General features: G+C 36.6%; 1 protein-coding gene and 1 pseudogene across 6 annotated transcripts in view; both read left to right on the forward strand.

Annotated features, from left to right (window-relative positions):
- The first annotated feature begins 353 nt into the window (after positions 1-353).
- On the forward strand, positions 354-4,418 carry LOC132272491 (receptor-like protein 39; annotated as a pseudogene).
- Positions 4,419-10,226: 5,808 nt separating this feature from the next.
- The window catches only part of LOC132273679 (O-fucosyltransferase 1-like), a 33,547-nt gene continuing 23,382 nt past the window's right edge, over positions 10,227-20,391 (forward strand). The window contains exons 1-5 of one of the 6 annotated variants that reach the window (XM_059774682.1): positions 10,227-10,583; positions 12,481-12,546; positions 12,809-12,868; positions 17,478-17,546; positions 17,673-17,743. In XM_059774682.1, coding sequence (XP_059630665.1) covers positions 12,528-12,546; positions 12,809-12,868; positions 17,478-17,546; positions 17,673-17,743 — 219 coding nt within the window. In that variant the 5' untranslated portion in view covers positions 10,227-10,583; positions 12,481-12,527. Of the gene's footprint in view, positions 10,584-10,855; positions 11,194-12,480; positions 12,547-12,808; positions 12,869-17,477; positions 17,547-17,672; positions 17,744-20,391 lie in introns of those variants that run through there. The other 5 variants (XR_009470218.1, XR_009470219.1, XM_059774683.1 and 2 more) reach the window with 5 other exon arrangements.

Raw genomic sequence — 20,391 nt, forward strand, 5'->3', positions numbered from 1 at the left:
AAGTATATTAAATTATTTTTTTCTAAATCACAATCAAGGTCAAATATATATATATATATATATATATATATATATATATATATATATAATTTTAGGGCAAATCATTTCAGCCTCCCTAGTCGCCTCCATCTCTATTCTCGTTCTCAACTCTGAACTTGCCCTCTCTCTCTCTGCAACTGCAATCTTGATTTTGTGTAGGGTTTCAAAACTCATTAGTTTAGGAATGAGGCTCGCTGCTCAGAGAGATGGGGGAGTTTCAAAGGGTGGTTGCCCCTCTCTGTCAAATAGATGATCCCTGAACTATATATCAATCAAAGGTTGCGACGGAGATAGGGTCATTGCTTTGAAACGCCCTAGAAGACATGCCGGGATCGGACTTCTTCTCCACATGGGATTTCATGGCGGAGCCCTGCGACTTCGCGGCGTGTATTGCGACGGAGACAGGGTCATCGCTTTGAATCTCGGTGACCCGAGGGCCGGTTCGCCTAGTCTAACCAGACGCCTCGATCCTGCAATCAGAAAACTCTCCGCTCTCGCCGAGTTCACCTTTGTCCCGGGTCGGATCATTGGCGCTTTACCTAAAACTTTATCTCAGTTGAACAACCTACTGTTTCTCGTCGTCAGCAGGAATTTCATCTCCGGTGGAATTTTGGCAACTCTAGATCAGCTTCGTGCTCTACGAACCCTCGATCTCAGTTACAATCAAATTAATGAAAATATTCCTCAGTAGGTCGCAGGTCTACCGGCGTTGTCAAACGTCATTCTCGGTCACAATTGTCTTTCCGGTTCGGTCTCGACGTTCACGTCACAAACCCTAACCCGCCTCGACCTCAAGCACAACGCACTCTCCGGTTCTCTCTCACCCACTTCACTCCCTCCTTCACTACAGTACCTTTCATTGTCTTGGAACCAATTAATCAGACCCGTGGATCGGTTCTTAACCTGGCTTAACCAGTTGAAGTATCTCTACCTGAGCCTGAACCCGGTAACATTCCCTTTCATTGTCTTGGAAGAGATGAAGATGAGTTCACGGGTATTTTTTTTTTTTTTTCCTGGGTATATAGGTTGTTTTAATACAAAACTAAGGGTTAAAATATCTTTGCAAATATAGTAAGGGCAAATGTGGTATTATATAGTTAAAAATAACTGATGTCATCAAAAATCATCATTGACCGGTGTTGACTTTCACCGGAGGAGGCAAAGTGTTACGACGGAGCAAACCTTGAGGGAGGACAGTGTAATTTTTGAAACGTAAGGGGTACTACCTGTAATTACGTCTAACCTCAGGGGAGGTAAGTGAAATTATCCCTTAAACCTATGTCATACTTTCATTTATTATTATTATTTTTTTTAAAAAAAAATGCAAAATTAAACCAGAAAAGTCCATACTGGTAGATTGTAAAGTATCACAGAGAGGATAGCATAATTCATTTAGAGTATAGTTGAAGTTGATGGTAGAGAAACTGTTTAGAGTTTGTAAAGGTATGAATATATAGGAGGATAGTTTTGGAGACTAATTTTATCTCTTGATTGTATATGCATGTATATGAATCACATTTGTAATATCGAATTATAAGAAGACATGTCAAGTTACAACCATGATTTTAATCAGTTAAATTATTCAAATGCGAGATAAAAACTCTTACTCCTGAATCCTGACATTTGTAATATCGAATTATAAGAAGATATGTCAAGTTACAACCATGATTTTAATCAGCTATATTATTCAAATGCAAGATAGAAACTCTTACTCTGAGTCCTCACATTATATTTTAAATTATTTATTTATTTATTTTTGTGTCGACACTCTCACCAACTAAGTAAAATGTGAGATGAAAACTTTCATTCATGATATTATGTTTTTTATATTATTTAGTAATTTCTTTTGTATTTAGATTATTTAGTAATTTCTTTTTTTTTTTCTCACATTGAGAGGTGTACTATCCAAAACGTCCAAATTCAAATGAGTCTAGTAGAGTAGAACCCAAAACGTAATTTGTTTGCAACAAATTGAAATTCAAAATACTAAAATGGAGTTTAAGTTGAATAATCAGCAAATTTTTTCCAAGTAAACTTCATATCTTTATATAGTAAATCATTTTTCAAGATTTCATAACACTTGCTTCTTACTTTCTCCGTTCTACAAAAAAAATGTGTCCATCTTTTCAGTTTTCATTGTCTCAAAATAATTGTCTCACTCCAAAATTCAATATACAATTTTTTTTAATATTCCCAATTTACTCACTTTGTTTGAAGTTATAATCTGGACCTACTATAAAAGAGTATATTTGAAAATACATTTTCTATCACTATAATAATAAAAATATATTAAAAATTAAGCTTTAGAAAAAAGTTAAATTCTCAAAAAAAATAACACTTTTTTTTTTTATGAAAGGGAGGGAGGATAATTTAAAATCCCTCTCTAAATCTCATTTTTAAAATTTAAATCACATCATTCCAAACATAATGTTTCACAAGTCCTTCGTATAAAATTATTCATGATAGTCTCAATCATTTATATGTTAATGATAAGTAATTTCAATCATTAAAATCTCAATAGGAGTATTTGGAGTTGTGAAGACGTGGGTAGTGATGGTCTTACGTGTGTACAGCTCCCTACTGAGTAGAACTCAAATTCAACACATAAAAAATTATTATATTATTTTGAACTATAGACCACTTGGTGATCCTATACAATTGAAACTTGCATAATTCCTTTTCAACTCGAAGATATAGGGATATTGTTATTCTACTGACAAAGATGATAAGGTGAATCCTAATACCACAATTAATTTCATCACCTCAACAAATCTCGTTACTAATGATAAGGGAGATCTTAACCATCGACATGTGCGGAAGTATTTTGATTCTAATGGGTAGCCATAAATAGGGTATCGAGCCGTTAAATCAGGTATGGAAAAAAATCCTTAAACATTCAATACAAATTTAATTCTTCTACTATACGATTATAAGTACTAACTTGACCGTCGAAGGATCCTCGGCCGGCACTTCACCAGTGCCATTCGAGGTGATGTCCCGTTGTTTTGCAGGTAAACGCAGTCATTTCGGATTGCGAGGATTTCCGCATCAACAGCTTGCGCCGACTATGGGAACGATTAGTTCCTTGAAGAAATAATAATTTTGACGCGATTTGGCTTGGACGACAAGACGAAGGTTTCTCATCATGGATACCATCCCTAAGTAATCTGTTAAAAATGGGTTTTCTCCTTCTTGTATAAGGACGAGTTTCTACATCATGATTTCCCATCCATCATATTGGGGGCAAAACAGTGGGTTGCGTGATGCCGCCCAGTGTATGATGACAATAGTCAAAATTTGGCATGTCGACCCAGGCACCAGTCCAATGTGGTGTCTTCCATCTAGTGGTGCGACTTGGGTGACCGTGAGCCAATCTGACCCAACCTGAACTCAACCCAAAAATATAATGTCACAAGAAAGAGTTTCTATCTCGCATTTGAGTAATATAATTGATTAAATCATGGCGGTTACTTGACATATCTTTTTTAGGGATGCAGCTTGGGCAAGCCAACCTGGCCCAACCCGAACTCAACCCAAAATTTAAAAAAATTGGGCTTTGAAATTCACAAATTGTGCTCAAATCGGGTTGCATGTTCGGGTTGGCTTGGGTTGAAACCGAGCCCAACCCAAAACCCATTTTTTTAAAAAAGAAAAACTTCCAAATCTATATATATATATATTTTAGTAGTACAGTCAATGTTCTTGGGTAGGTGGATCCTATGGTCAGGATTGAGGGCTTCTGGATGCTACAACTACCTATCATTAAATTATACCTCTAATCACGAAAATAATAATTTTAGTATATATAAGCATACATAGCAACACTTCAGAAATAGGGCCGGTAATCAAAGGATAGTGAAACCTAATTAATTTAATAACTCGTTTCAGTATTATCTCAATAATTTAAATTATTATTCAATTAAACACATTAATAACACAATTTATATTTTCTTACCGGAATGAATTTCACTTAAAATGAAATAAAATTCAAGTGATAAAAAAATCTTAAATTAAATTAACACATAAAACTTAATACTTAAAATTTACTTCTTATAAATTTAGGCGTGATATGGCATTATATCTACAGCAGTAAACTGTGGCTCCTGTATCTATAAGAGCACAAAGATTATAAGATTTATAACCTTTGAAATTGAAAAAACCATCAGCATGGGTATGCTTCTTTTTTCCTTGTGAAGGAGCAAAGATGATTTCTTCTTTTCCTTGTTGGAAATGAAAAACTCTAGCAGAGTTAATAGAGTGATTTAATCCAGGAAAAAGAGGGATTTGCCCCTTAGCTTTTTCTTCTCTGGTGAATCTTCTAGGTATATCAGAAGACTAAACATTTGAAGATCTTGAAGGGAGAAGTTTATCCCAGCTAGTTCATTCACGAATAAGTTTTGCAAAAGCAAAACGGTGTGATTTTGGTTTCTCTACATTGTTTATATAGAGATTAGAACCAGAAGCTTGAATAGTGGTAACTGTGGGTTCCGCTATTGTAACTTTCTTATCCATATTAACATCTTCGAATAACCTATTTCTTGGTATTTCGAGATCTGTCCATCTCAATAATTTTGGTTCAATTATTGAGTCGAATGGTCGAGGTTCAAAAAGAGTGACCAGTTTAGGGTCAATCTGATGACTAAAAGTTTCAAGTTCTTTGGTTAGCTCATAAAGAACTTTCCATTGAATACCTAAACTTGGAGAGTTATAATCCATTTGAAGATTTAAAAGTTTGATTTTAACTTTTAAAACCTTTTCAATATTTGGATCATTGATTGAAACAAAATAATTTAGTTTTAGTTTGAACCAAATAACATTGTTAACAAGATTAGATTGAACACCTCCGATTAGGGCTTCAACCGGATTATGGAGTCTGATATCTATAACAAGAACAAGAATGGGCTGATCAGTTCCTTTTTTGAACAAAGAAGTGATCTTGATTTGGACCATTCCTATATGAATATATCTAGCATTGGAATATTGATTTTTCCATCTAGCAACTTTTTTTGCTAAAGATGTTGAAATCTAGCATACCATTGGAATAAGTGTTATCAACTGTGGTATTACCGTTGAATTATTCAAAAATCCTTTTTGAAAAGATTTGTGACAATTTAGAAATCTTGTAGAGATCTTCTATTTTTAGCTTTTGTAGTTTTGCGAACTGAATGAGTTGTTCGTTCATAAACTGGACTTCTTCTCCAATAACATTGCTGAGTTTAATGTTAGAGGATTCTTTGGGATGAGAAGTAAAATTTAACATAAAAACTTCTTTGGCACTGACATCTGATTTTGATTCACTAGACATTTCGTGAAGAATATTATCTGAATCAGAGAGGACTTTACCATAGATGACACAAAGATCTTCAGTTTCGATCCTTTTGATCATTTTGGATGTTCCTTTTTCCCTTTTTGGGCAATTGGGTGCAATGTGTCCTTCTTCATTGCAGATGTAGCATTTACAGCCTTTCTTTTTTAAAGGAGCTTTTGTTTTGGATTTTGAAGTATTTCGTTTGATATACTTGACCGATGCATGGAGTTTTCACTCATATTCTCAAATAAGTGCCAAATATCATCTTCATGCCTTTCTAAGTAAATACCTCCACACGAAGCATCTACCATACCCTTTGGGTTTCGGATAAGCTCTCGTAGAAGTATTGAACCAATTGCCATTTTGGAATGCCATGATGTGGACATTTTTTTAGCAAATCATTCAATCTCTCCCACACTTCGTGTAGAAGTTCTCCATCCCCTAAAGAAAATTCACGGATTGATGTGTGCATGGCATTGGTTCTACTTGCGGGATAATACTTCTTTAAGAATTCTTGTTGCATTTCTGCCCAAGATGTTATGGTATTAGCCAGTAAGTTGTTGAACCAATATTTAGCTTTATCGCGAAGAGTGAAAGGGAAAAGCTTTAACCTTAACACTTCTTCGGACACATCCGTGTATTTTATAGTAGAACAACTTCTAAGAACTTATTCAAATGTTTATATGGCTCCTCATTGCTTAACCCAAAGAAAATTGGGCACATTTGAATGGTAGAAGGTTTAATCTCATAGTGATGCGCCCTAAAATTCGAAAGCCGGATACATGTCGGGGCATTATACTCATTTAGCACATAATGGTCTTTTAGAACCATTGGAGGATTGGGAACTTGTTGCTCTATATTGACTCCAATAGGAACTTGTCCTAGAGGAGGTGGTGGTGCAAAGAGAGGTCTTGGAATTCCAAGAGGAACTTGCATAATTGGTGGTTGTGGAACAAGTGGTGGCCTTGGCATTCCCAAAGGAATTTGTATATTGTTGGGTTGTGGCCCAACATTTGGATGCTAATTGCCTTGTTGGTCTACATGACTGAGATCCTCTACATGATCTTCCATTGATGTAATGAAATGATCAAAAGTATTTCAGCCAGCTCATGTAAAGTGTTAGCCAGCTAGCATTGCATTTTGAGCCGGCTGACACAGATTTTGAGCCGACTAACTTCCCCCTTTCAATCAGCTTTGACTTTATAACTTCAAACGGCCATATCTCTCTCATTTTTAATCCAAAGTAAGTCAAAATTTTGTTCAGTTTGATGGGCTTGAAGTTAGCTTTTCAGCGGTACCAACCTCATTCAAAAATTTAAACTTTACAAAGAGTTATGACTATTTGAGTGAGGTATGGTAATGAAATCTCCCAAACTGAAGCTACCCATTTATGGGAAACCATTATCCCAACCACTTGAACCTTATGGAAGGTGTTAATCATCTAATATAAAGATTATTTATCATTACTTTGCACCTTTGTGGCTTGATTAAGAGCCCAATTATGACCTTTCCATTCATCGAGTCCTATGAATTTAGGTCATGACAAAGTTGGCATTAGAGTTTTAGGTTCAAAAACATAAGGACGACGAGTAGGGGTCTACCTAGACAGAGTTGAGATTTAATTAGTTGGTCCTATGTGTTTATTGGCTAGGGTGTTTTATGTGATAAAGTACGTTCACTTGACTAGTTGTTATATGTTTAAGTTTAAAGTATATGATATGTGATCAAGCATGCTCTATGTGACTACATACTACTTGTATAAGGTTATGAAGTACTTGTTATATTGTGTATACCGCATGTTATGTTTAATGTGCCAAATATGTTATATGCTATGTGTTAAACATGACTATATGTTAAATGTTTAGCATTATTTTACGTATTCGACAAAGAATGCTTCTATATGTATTATGATGCTCAATTAAATATTTCCATTGGTGTTATGGTTCTCCTTATGTAGCCTTGTTGTAGGCATGGTTGGGGATGCTAGAGCTGTGAATGTCATCACTTTGTCATGGATTGATTGTGGAGATTGATCTTGTGTGCCTTAGTGACTCCTTTTGGGGAGTTTGACTTTGGGTTTTGTAGAGACTTATATGATTTTAGTGTTTAAGGATTGGTATAAAGAGTTGGGTTGGGCACACAGATGACGAGTCACTATCTTATGAATGATTAATTTGTTTTTCTTGGGAGGAGATTCATATTGGGGCACAAGTTTAAATGATATTGTAGCTCAATTTCAAATAGAGGGTTATCCTAATTCGAATGTCGTATTTGTGATTTGGGAGTTGTGTGAATCATTTATTGTGGAGCTCCTATTTTAGCTCAGTTGACTAGGTGTAAACCTAAGAGATTATGATTGTGGTTGTTGATTAATGGAGATTTTCTTATCTCATTGTAGAATATGTGATTAATTTAATTATTGAGATTTTGACGTGACAATTGAGTAATGGTAGACTCATGTATTAACACACATGAGGAGAATGACTTAGTGTTTTCTTGATATGATTTTTGTCGCTTGTTGATTTTCTTAAGGACTTATTTTTGTTGGCGAACCTTGATATCATTTTACCAACATGATTGACATGAGGTTGTTTTGTAATGACGTCGAGTGGCGCATGATATAGTGTTATGGTGATGAGATTGTATTGAGGTTGGGTGATTTATCACCTTCTTCTTCTTTTATATGGTTTGATTAGATTGATTTTTGGACTACGTCTTAGAGACTTGTGTTTTGGATACTCGATAGTACACTTGAGGAAATTGATTGTGAGAATGTTGCATTTCTTAGTCACCTTGGAGTTGATGTGCATAACGAACTAATTGACCTTATTGTTGGAGATCGATTGTGTGGTCATATGATTATATGATGATCTGTGTTGTTTCAACTTTTGATGGGATTGTGAGTAGAGCTTAGGAATCGATGTGTCATGTGGTCTTCTGACCACCATTATTTTTGCATTTTCTAGCTTTTTTTTGTTTTTTGTGCATTGTATGTGTGGGATTGCGTGCCACGGGTTTTCATAATTCATTTTGGACATTACTTTGAGTCATGGACTCTTAAAAATGTATTTAGAATCATTTTAGACATTTCAAATTTGTGAGCCTAGGAGGTCCCCATGTGGGCCTGGATAGGGTTTCGAGTTCGGAAATTTTCTCAATATTATTTTCCTTATTTTATATTATGCTGGACACTGAAAGTTTATGTTGTGTAGCCTTATATGTCTGTGAGCAATATGTAGAGAATTAAGGGACATAAAGGGCCGTTTTGGTGTTTTAGTGGTGGGACCCAAAACCTACTTACTCTTGCGCTATATAAGATTAGAGGGAGAGGTATTAGAGGATATTTAGGGCTCATTTGGCAACCATAGTTGCTTTGTGCTTTTATTATGACCTGAAGCAGACGCAATGTTTCTGCTTTAGAGGGTATTGAATACTGTTCTGAAACTTGTTTGGTAACGTCTATTTGTTGTAAGATTTTTGAAAGCAAAAACATAAAAACATGTTTGGTAATGTTCTGAAATTTGGAAGCAAAACACATAAAACACATGTTTACTAACGTCGATGCTTTGGAAGCCAACATGGAAACATGCTTGGTAACATCTATGCATGGAAGCAAAAACATGAAAACATGTTTGGTAACCTCAGTGTTGTGAAAATATTGAAAGTATCAACGGGCCAGTGGCCTAGTGGTATCAGTTTCTTACTTTTCAAAGGGAGGTCAGGGGTTCAAGTCTCAGAAGAGACAAGTGTGTGTGAGTACCAACTAGGGAAAATATATATATATTGAAAACAAAAAATAAAAAACTTGTTTGGCAATGACAATTTGTATTCTTGTATTTTATTATTTAAATTTATTTATAAAAATATAAAATTATATAAAAATAAATAAATTAGTAAAATGCACTTCAACAACCAACAAAATTACAGATTACAAGTGTTTACATTAGTATAAATCCACTTACAAGTGTTTGAAAATGCCTAGACTTTAGTACAAAAATACAAATGCACTTACAAGTGTTCATGTATTAAAGTTAGATTTCTATCAAATGAAGTTTAAACTTAAAATTTAGACAAGTTTGTAATTCTATAAATTGTATTCCTATTTCAAATTTTATAATAATTGTATCATTGGTATTATTTTTTTTAAAAAAATATCAATTACACGAGTGAAAGAATTGGAAACTTTATTGAAACTTTTTTTTTTATCACTCTTGCTTCAATTTAAAAAATTTGAACCTGCATTGTTTGATTTTGCATCCACACAATAAAACAGGGCATTTTCATCCATATCACATCATGCATAAATTAAGATTTCGACCTGTGTGAAAACTTCAATTGAAAACTTTAATTGCATCCAACCCACCGTACATAAAGCTGTAAAAAAAAATATCAATTACACGAGTGAAAGAATTGGAAACTTTATTGAAACTTTTTTTTTATCACTCTTGCTTCAATTTAAAAAATTTGAACCTGCATTGTTTGATTTTGCATCCACACAATAAAACAGGGCATTTTCATCCATATCACATCATGCATAAATTAAGATTTCGACCTGTGTGAAAACTTCAATTGAAAACTTTAATTGCATCCAACCCACCGTACATAAAGCTGTAAATATGAACATGCTATGGTCTTTAGGAAAAAAGAAAAGAAAAGAAACGTACATGGTACGGCAGAATACTCTGAAAAAAAAAAAAAAAAAAAAATATCCCTAAATATTACACAAATATAATTTTTCACTCTCCTCTTGAAATACACAATGCTTTCGAACAGAGACTCGTTTTTAACTGCCCACTGCAAGTGACAACTGGTGAACATCTGTAGCCGTCAACGTGTCGAACAACCATTGGTAAGGATCTGTTTCCCCTCAGAACAAAAATATATTTCTAGGGCAAATCATTCCAGCCTCCCCCAATCGCCTCCATCTCTATTCTCGTTCTCAACTCTGAACTTGCCTCCACCCCTCTCTCTGCAACTGCAAACTACAAAATCTACAAGAATCAGAAGTTCAAAACCCATATATTTCAGTTTCTCTATCTGTCCGCAAGAATCAAAAGTTCGAAACCTATTACTTATATCAAAACCCATATCGGCATATCATTTCAGATTGTTCAAAACCCATATCTTTCAGTTTCCATCGCCGGCTGTTCCAGTTCGGGTTCGCCGTTCGCAAGCTTCAGCCGCTGTCTCTCAACTCTCAAGCTTGCCCCTCTCTCTCTCTGCAACTGCTAACTTTGTAAGTATTTTAATTTTAATTTTTTTATTTTTTATAAATCAACTAATCAAGCTATGTAATTCTTGTTTTGCAACCTTTTTGTTGAATTTTTTTATCATCTTTTTTATATAATTTTTTTTTTTTTTTTTTACAATAAGAAAAAAAAATTTGCATTGCATTTTGAGGTAATCACCGTAATCTACTTTTATTTTTTTATTTTTTAGCAAAACAAATATATATATATTTTGTCAATTATGTCTACAAGAAAAATATATATCAGTATTTTTAGGGCAAATCATTTCAGCCTACTCCATCTCTATCTCGTTCTCAACTCTGAACTTGCCCTCTCTCTCTCTCTCTCTGCAACTGCAAACTACAAAATCTACAAGAATCAGAAGTTCAAAACCCATATATTTCAGTTTATCTATCTGTCTGCAAGAATCAAAACCTATTACCTATATCAAAACCCATATCGGCATATCATTTCAGATTGTTCAAAAAATCAAAAACACATATCTTTCAGTTCCCATCGCCCGCTGTTCCAGTTCGGGTTCGCCGTTCGCAAGCTTCAGCCGCTGGCTCTCAACTCTCAAGCTTGCCCCCCCCTCTCTCTCTCTGCAACTGCTAACTTGTATGTATGGGTTTTGTTTTAAATTGTTTTTCTAAAATCAACTAATCAAGGTCTGTGATTCTTGTTTTGCAAACTAAATCCTTGGTGAAAATTTTTATGACCTTTTTTAAATAAATTTTTTTTTCCAATATAAAGTAACAAAATTTGCATTGCATTTTGAGGTAATCACCGTAATCTACATTTTATTTCAGCAAAACAAATATATATATTTTTATTTCTATAACTTCTGTTTCTGTTGTTGTTTTTTTTTTTTTTTTTTTGTTTGTTTGTTTGTTGTGTCAATTATGTCTACAAGAAAATTTGAATATGGGCATGAAAAAAGGAAAAAAATAATCTGAATTGGATTAGAAATCTGCATAGATTGAATCTGAAACAATTTTTATCAACATGCCAAGCTTTTTGAAGATGGAAATCTTTTCAGAACTAAAAAAAAAAAAAAATCATAACAAGAACTTTGACAAGCAAAAGTACTTAATATAGGGTAAAGCTCTAAAGTTACTTCTTGAAAATTAAAATACTTACAGAAAGCATGCTTTTGAGTGAATTCCAAAGTGTTGGAAGGGGCTTGCAATGAACTACCTCACGCTTTGCTTCCACTAGTAGATTCTCAAATAGGATTAGTAAATTGGTCAAAAGAAGAGATAGGGTACAGAGGTGAATTGTTCAGAAATAAATTGGTAATTTTTTTTATTTTTATTTTATTAATTACCTAAATAGGATTTTCTATGCCTTAATCAGTCAATTCTCTAAAGAAACATTGTTACTTATCAAAAAAAAAAAAAATTCTCTAAATAAACATTGTTAGTTAACTAAAATTGAATTAAACAACAGTTGATTTTGGTTGATATATTTTGATTTAGCCCACCTCATTGAGAAATCGTGGATGTTTTGTTTCACATAGAAATACAATCTGTGTAATGCACTAAGGATATATTCAATCTTTCTGTCATATTTTTATTTTCAAATTTTGGTTTTTGATTTTCTTTTGTTATTAAAATGCAGAATATTAGGATATTGATTTGTTAATTTTGAAGATTATTCCTAAACTGATGCATTGTACTTTGTTATTGGATTAATTGAACATAAGAGCTGAGTATAATATGTGCTAATCACACCTATCTGTAATCACACCTCTTTCTACGGATAGGTGTCCGACATTTTGACTGAAAGCATAATTGGGTTGTGTTGATACATAATACAGATAGTACTTAGATGGTGGTGTTTTAATTGTTATGAGTGAGATTGTGAAACCTCTTCCTCACAATTCGAGTGTTTTCTTATTTTTAGGGTTAGCATCGGGTCTTAACATTTAGTAAGAACAAGGTTCAAGAAACATGCCTCCTCAGTCATCGGGTAACAAACTCTTACTTTTTCTAAAATTTTAATTGGCATTTTTAGCTATTAGTCACGTTTATTTATTCATGTTTTACATACTGATTTTTTGTTTTTGTTTTTGTTTCTACATACATATATATGATATTGTTATGATGTGATGCTCGAACAATTTATTAATGGGAATTAAAGACTTGGAAGTTTAGTTTTCAATTTCAGAATATATGTTTTACAAGTTTGTTAACGCTTTTAAAACTTCTCCTCTTTTGTTCTAATAATATAGGTTTCTTTTCTGAAAGAAGAGAGTTGATGGGAATGGGTGGAGTGGGCAAAAAGAAAATAGGTATGTTTTTTTTTGCATAGGTAATTGAATTATATAAATCCCCTTACCATTGTAGCAATGATGTTGGTTTTAAAATGACCAATTATTATAGGAAGTCTCTTTTCAATTTATCTTAATCAAATGTATATCTATGCAAGAAGATTATGTGATTCTAGATGACGATTCTAGATGAGGATGTTAATGTTAACGTTATGAGGGTATTGATGTCAACGTTGAGTCTATCGCATTCCATTATGCCAGTACTCATCCGCACTCGATCATTCAAACTATTGCAATTGCTCGTGCTAACACTGACTAGCACTCGCTCATGTTTATCACTTACGTTGTGATGTCTCACGCCATCCACCTGGATCAAACACTCACTCGTATTCGAACTCTCGCACCCACATGTGCCAACACTCACTAGCACTTGCTCATGCCTATCACTTATGTTATAGTGTCTATCACCATCCACTTGGCTTACACACTTTTACACACTCTAGCTATTGCACTCGCTCGTGCCAATACTCACTCGCACTCTTATCTCGCACTCACTAGTAACCCCTGGCATTGCTCCACGTCACCAAACCCTGGTATCACTCTAGGTCATCAAGCCTTGGTATCGCACTAGATCACCAAACCACGGTACTGCACTAGGTCACCGCACTATGGTCTCGCTTCGGCTCACCAAACCCTGGTATCACTCCAGGTCATCAAGCCCCGGTATCGCACCAGGTCACCAAACACTGTTATCGTTCTAGGTCACCAAACCCTGATATCGCACCAAGTCAAGTAAAACCTTGTATAAGCATCACTTTCGAGTCATTTATGCACAGCTAACCTTCTACGAATTATACAAAGCTCACCCGCGCAGGGGGACTAAATGTAGGTGTTGAATATATCTCACTCCACATGGCTCACATTTCTTGGTCAAACGGTCAACGGACTATGCCACATCATCAACAATGGTCCACAAAACTTGGTTTAACGATCAACAAGCGACACCACGTCAGCAATGATGCCCACAAGTCAAACGGTCCAAGTTACGTGGGACTTACTATGACGTTCCGAATTTTCACAAACCTGGATGTGTCAATGTGACCCGAAAGTGACTCGATAACAGATCCGGAATGCGGAAGTGAAAACAAAGAAAACAAGATCTCTAGGGATAAACGGCATCCCAAGAACGCTAGGGTGACTTTCCATGAAGTCACGGAATTTAAAGGAAAACAAAATGCGGAAGCGATATTTTAAAAATGGACAATTTTAGCCCTAGGGGCAAAACGGTAATTTTCAGAAAGTTATGGGTGCCACCGAGCACCTCATTGGATAGACAACAAAAAATTAATGAACTTAGACTCAAGAATTACTTGATTCGGAGTCCGGACGGAAGAGAAATGGCAAAAACAAAATCGCATCAACATAATAGGTATGTTTTTTTTTTTTTCTGCCTAGCTAATTGAATTTTATAAATCCCCTTGCTGTTTTAGTAGTGATGTTGGTTTTAAAATGACCAATTATGATAGGAAGTCTCTTTTCAATTTATCTTAATCAAATGTATATCTATGCAAGAGGATTATGTGATTCTAGATGTCGATTCTAGATGAGTTAATGTTAAAGATATGAGGATGTTCATGTCAACGCTGACTCTAGTGATGACGACTGATGATGTTGATAATATGTTGATGCACTCAAATTAAGTCAAAACACTTAGAATTGAAGGAAATTTAGAGTTGAAGACATACTATTGAGCATAGTGCCTAATTTTTTTAAAGAAAACCCATTTGGGTCTGAAGAGCTTCGATAACTTTACGGTTTTTTTTTTTTTTTTTGTTTCTAATAGTGCTACCATTTTTGGGGAATGAGGAGTAATGAGCTTCTTCAATTGCCGAACTGTCAGGGGGTTCCCTAAGCCACGACAGTTCCAAATCAGTCTTCATTGATCCCCATGGGGCCATTTGAGGCTGGCAACCCCCACCTGTTCTTTGGATGTGCTGGGAACTAACGGAGTTTCTTCATCCATCAATTGCTGGCTAGTCATCTGTCGAGCCACCTGCCTACCAGTACATTTGTTGTTCGAGCGACTGGTAGTGTCTGTTAGTGCCTCTTGATGATGGCGTTTCTTGGATCGTTCTTCCAGCTAGGACCCCAAAATTGTTGTAGGTCTTTTGGATCCTACCACTGGCTTCTTTTGGGCTCCAGATTTGGTCGAGGATGGGCTTCTATAATTTTTAATCGAACGGCCCCAACAGGCTAATGGCATCTTACGGCCTGGCTTGTATTTGACGACTTGGCCATTTGATGGGTTTTCTGGACCATGTGATGAGCCTTCAGAAACATCCCTTCTAGGCTCAGAAAGGCCCATCGGCATATTCTTCTTTGCTAGATGCCCAACCTGATCTGAAAACAGTAACAAGAATGGGTCACCTTCAACCATAGCCCAATCTGTTGCCTGACCCTTATCACATTGGCCCATATTACCTTGGTCCATATCCATAGCCCCCTCCCTTTGGCATCCCATGCATGCAACAATGCTGCCTTCCTCAGCGTTTGTCATTGCTCGACATAACTTGTCAGCGTCCTGTTGTTGACTCCCGTGGCCACCCTCGGAAGCTGGTAAGATCCCTGCTCAGACGTCGCCAGCGATTTAGGATCCTCAATATCATTACAGTCCTCATAAAATCATCTTTTCTCCTGCCTGTCCGTCAAACGGGAACCTCGAGGCCGATCAAGGGGCCATCCAACCAGACCCTTCGCATGAAGTCATGGACCACATTGGTTAACATGGAGTCTCGATGAAGATCCCTCAGGCCTCTCGCTTCTACGTTCTGATACATATGACCACTAATTCCACACCGAGAACAGAAGTTTGGAAACCGTTCAAATCGGGAAGGGGCCCAAAAACCGCCAAGGGTGAGCAGTGAGTTGAATTCCTCGCATGAAGTCATGGACCATATTGGGCTTGATTAAAACTGAATTGGGCCCAAAAAATAATTTGAGCCTTACAACCAAATTTGACTTCCCAAAATCAATTGTGAAGACAATAGACATGACTGAATTGCTGATTTCTCAGCTGAAATTGCGATACGATAGATTTGTGATGCGAGCGAGGGGATCCAAAATTCTCGGCGACTATGAAGCGATGAAATCTTCAACGAACTCTGGCGAAAAACGAGGGCAGTCTGGCAATGACGGCTGATGGGTGACGCGATTACCACTGACAGTAAATTGGTTCCGATAAGGAAGGATGCCTTGACGACGGGTGCTGGTATGGCGGATTTCCAACGGTGACGCAACGGTGCTGATGGTTTTTGGTTTTGGGGTTCGGCTACGAATAACAACCAGTGTTTCGATCTGGGTTTTGCAAAGGTAGTGTTGAAAGGGGTTGGGGTAGGTTGTGGGTTTTGTGATTGAGTTGCTGAGATTGACAAGGACAAAGGCAGTGGGAATAGTGGCATTTTGTGGGCTGGTGGTAATTGTGACGATGGGGTTGGCACAACATTGTCCGCTTTGGGCCGAAGCCTGCACTGCTTTGTTTCTGGGCCTAATCCCAAAACACGTTGTACTAAGTAGATACCCACCCTTACATATATAGCACATCCCCTTTCCACACCCAGGCGATGTGGGATTTGTTCTTGGGCACGACCAGGGCCTTACCCCTGCCCAAGAACAAGTCCCACATCGCCTGGGTGTGGAAAGGGGATGTGCTATATATGTGAGGGTGGGTATCTACTTAGTACAACACATTTTGGCTTACGCCCAGGAACAACGGTGTGCGGGCTTCGACCAAATGCGGAAAATATTGTCATGTGGATCCGGTCGTTACAAAATAATATCAAAGCCTGACCAGCTGGAAGTGTTCCAACGAGGACGTTGGGCTCCCAAGGGGGGTGGAATTGTGAGTTTCATGGGCAGGGGCAAGGTCGATCGAGTAGTTGGACCTTTCATCCTATGATTTCCCCCTCTCAGTTGTTGTTGTGGAGGCATGATCGAGCAGTCGGAATGCCGAAACCAAAGCTCTGATATCAAACTGATGTGGCCTTACCAAGAGACGACAAACAATTGTCATCTAAAGGAAGAGAGAAATAAACGAAGAACGAAAAGAATGCTAGAACGAGGAAAAAAAATAGCAAACAATCATTGCTGCAATTCTATTAACAATAATATTAATTACCCTCTCTCAAATACCCTAGCCACCTTTTATATCGAGTTTCCTGGCAATTCTAGCCATAATTGGCTTAATTACAATAAAGGAAAGTTACTAAAAATCAGAAAATCATATAAATTAGGGAAGTTTCCAAAATCAAAGCATGGAAAGTTTTCAAAAATTAGAATGTGGAAAGTTTCCAAAAATCATAAAGTATTCATGCTAGGTGGCATTGAGTGCCACGTGGCAAGACACCCCCTCCCTAATCCCCCAAGCATGTTTAGGGTGCAAGCTACTGACATTTTTTTTTGTCCTGCATAAAATCTAATACTTGAACAACAATGATCATTCTTTTCTGCTGTAATTCTTTATGGTTAAAAATCTGCTTGTGAATGTCATTTATTTCACTTATATTCTAGTAATTTACATGTAAGATGGGTGCACAAAGGTTTTGATATGTTCAATGTATGTTATGGTTGGCAGACTGGTATCGAGACACTGGAGGGCACTGCACCACTAAATGGTTGGAAAGCGTCTTGATCACCTTGATCAGTTTGGCTGCGTTAATAATTTTAATTTTGTCAACAGATGCTTTAAGATTCTGCTTTAAGTCGGTTATACTACTTTGTGCAACTTTTGATTTTTCTTTCCTTTTTACGTTTTTCCTTAATTTGGCAGCGCCTCCAGGTGATTCAAATGGGTACCTGGTTATGCACTGTTATGGTGGCATGTACAGGCATCGGAGTGAGGTTTGTGTCTTCTTCCTCGTACTAGATAATTTATTCCATTGTTGCCATAAGTAACTGGATCATTGCATTGGTGTATCTAGAGATGACATTTGAGGTTGCAATATTGTGAGATTAGTAGATTACTATATATATGTTTAAATAGAAACATTAGAGTAGCAAGACTGATTGACAGTATGACATGTTTTGATGGATTACATGCTTGGATTCTAATCAAAGTGTGAAGAACTGGTCCTCTTATGGCCTCTTTGGCTTAAGAGTTACCTTGTTTGGTTACTTATCCAAAAAAAAAAGAAAAAAGAGTTACCTTGTTTGGTCTGCCTCTAGGTCTAGAGTTCAAGGATTAGTGGAGAGACGAGAGAAAGTGTGAAGCATGATTTAAGTTTAGGGTTCGTACAATGTATATTTCATTTAAGGTGTACAAATTTCGGGGAAGAAATTTCGGGGATGAAATTTCTATGAGGTGTGTGGAATGTAATGCCTACAAATTTTTAAAATTGATTTTTTAAAATATTTGAGGATCAGATTTAATTTTGGAACATTAAATTATATGAGTTATAATCCTACTTTTATTAGGAATATGGCATATTAGCAACCTAATAATCCTAGTATCCTAACAATATAATACGTTAATAACTAGTTAGGGTTTAAAAAAGAAATAAAAGGAAAAAGCTACAATGAGATAAACTACAATCTTTAGAGAGGAGACGAGAAGTCTTTTAAAAGTTATAGCCATACAAGTTGATCTTGTGTTATATATATATATATATATATTTGTGGCTTTTGTCTTTTAAATTCTCAATATGAGATTTAGGGGATTCTTTATTTTACATTGAATAGTTGATCAAATTTTTTTTTTGGGAAGGTAACATTTGATCATATTGATACCTTCATGTAGTGGGTTAATTTTTTTTTTTTTGATAAGTAAAAATTAAATAAAAAAGTGTTCAAAAGGGAAACGCATCCCTTATACAAGAGTGGAACCGGGACCAAGGCCCCAAGGAATCCAAAAAAATAATTAAATCATCTGAAGAGGAGCAAGAACTCCTCTTCACATAATTGAAGAGAGAACGAACAATATAAAGTTTCAGCGTCGCCGCAGACGACTCCTTCCCTTCGAACCCATTAAATGCACCACCAAATGCAATGTGGGACAATTCTCCAATAATCGCGTACGCCCCTTCTCACTCAACATCCTTTCCAAGAACGAATCAAATCCTTAGAAGAACATGGCATTACCCAACGCATGCCAAACTAGGGGTGCACACGGTCCGGTTCCTGACGGAGACGGAAACGGAAACGGAAACGGAAACGGAACCGGAACCGATCTCAACGGTTCCTTAAAAATGGAACCGGAACCGGAATCGGAACCATTGAGATCGGAACCGGACCGAACCGAACCAAACCGGCATTCACGGTTCGGTTCCGATTTGGTTCCAAGGAACAATGGACTGTCGTTGATTGCTACAATGGAAACTTAAATTTTCTAGGAGCTTTGCAAATCTCCGGCCACCCCTCTTCCTTCCAAGGCTTGATATGAAAGGTCATTCTGGTACACAAAAAAAAAAAAAATAGAAATAGACTAGGATTTAGTTTGCAAAACAAGAATTACAGTCTTACAGACCTTGATTAATTGATTTAGAAAAAAAAAATTTAAAACAAAACCCATACATACAAGTTAGCAGTTGCAGAGAGAGAGGGGTGTAAGCTTGAGAGTTGAGAGATAGCGACTGAAGCTTACGAACCCGAACTGAACAACGGGCGATGGAAACTGAAAGATATGGGTTTTGATTTTTTGAACAATCTGAACTGATATGCCGATATAGGTTTTGAACTTTTGATTCTTGCAGGCAGATAAATAAAGTGAAATATATGGGTTTTGAACTTCTGATTCTTGTAGATTTTGTAGTTTGCAGTTGCACAGAGAGAGAGAGAAGTTCAGAGTCGAGAACGAGAATAAAGATGGAGGCGGTTGGGGAGGCTAAAATGATTTGCCCTAAAATATTATCTAATAAATATGTGGTTAGTGGTTTAAGTTACAAACTTACAACTAGTAGGCTAGCACTAGCACCCACGGCCCATAGCTCACAGCCCACAAGTATAATTATATAATATATATATATATATATATATATATATATTACGGTTCGGTTCGATTCCGGAACCAAACCGTGAGACCGGAATCGAACTGAATCCCAACGGTTCCTCATTTTAGGAACCGGAACCGGAATCGGAACCAGAACTGTGAGAACCGGAAATTCGGTTCCGGTTCCGGTCCCGGTCCCGGTTCCACGGTTCTTTTGTGCACCCCTATTCCAATAGTTGTGCGCCACGGGGCAATGCATAAGGATATGATCAATTGACTCACCATCTTGCTTGCATAAGCAATACTAATTAACAAGACAATTTCCCCTCTTCCTCAAATTACCAATCGTCAGTATCTTACCCCAAACAGCGGTCCATACAAAGAATGCCACCCTAGTTGGGGCAATAGAATGCCTAATGGTCTTCCACGGAAAGTCAAGGCTATCAAAATTAGACAGACATAAGAATAAAGATCTTACTTCGAAACAACCGTGGGAAGAGGGGATCCATGTCAGATCGTCACAACCTCTATAACTCCTTCTTGCCGATATAATTGATCCAGAAAA

Source organism: Cornus florida, unplaced genomic scaffold, assembly GCF_030987335.1.
Source record: "Cornus florida cultivar Cherokee Brave unplaced genomic scaffold, ASM3098733v1 CherokeeBrave_3.0.0_Hap2_Chr09, whole genome shotgun sequence".
Taxonomy (NCBI): Eukaryota; Viridiplantae; Streptophyta; class Magnoliopsida; order Cornales; family Cornaceae; genus Cornus; species Cornus florida.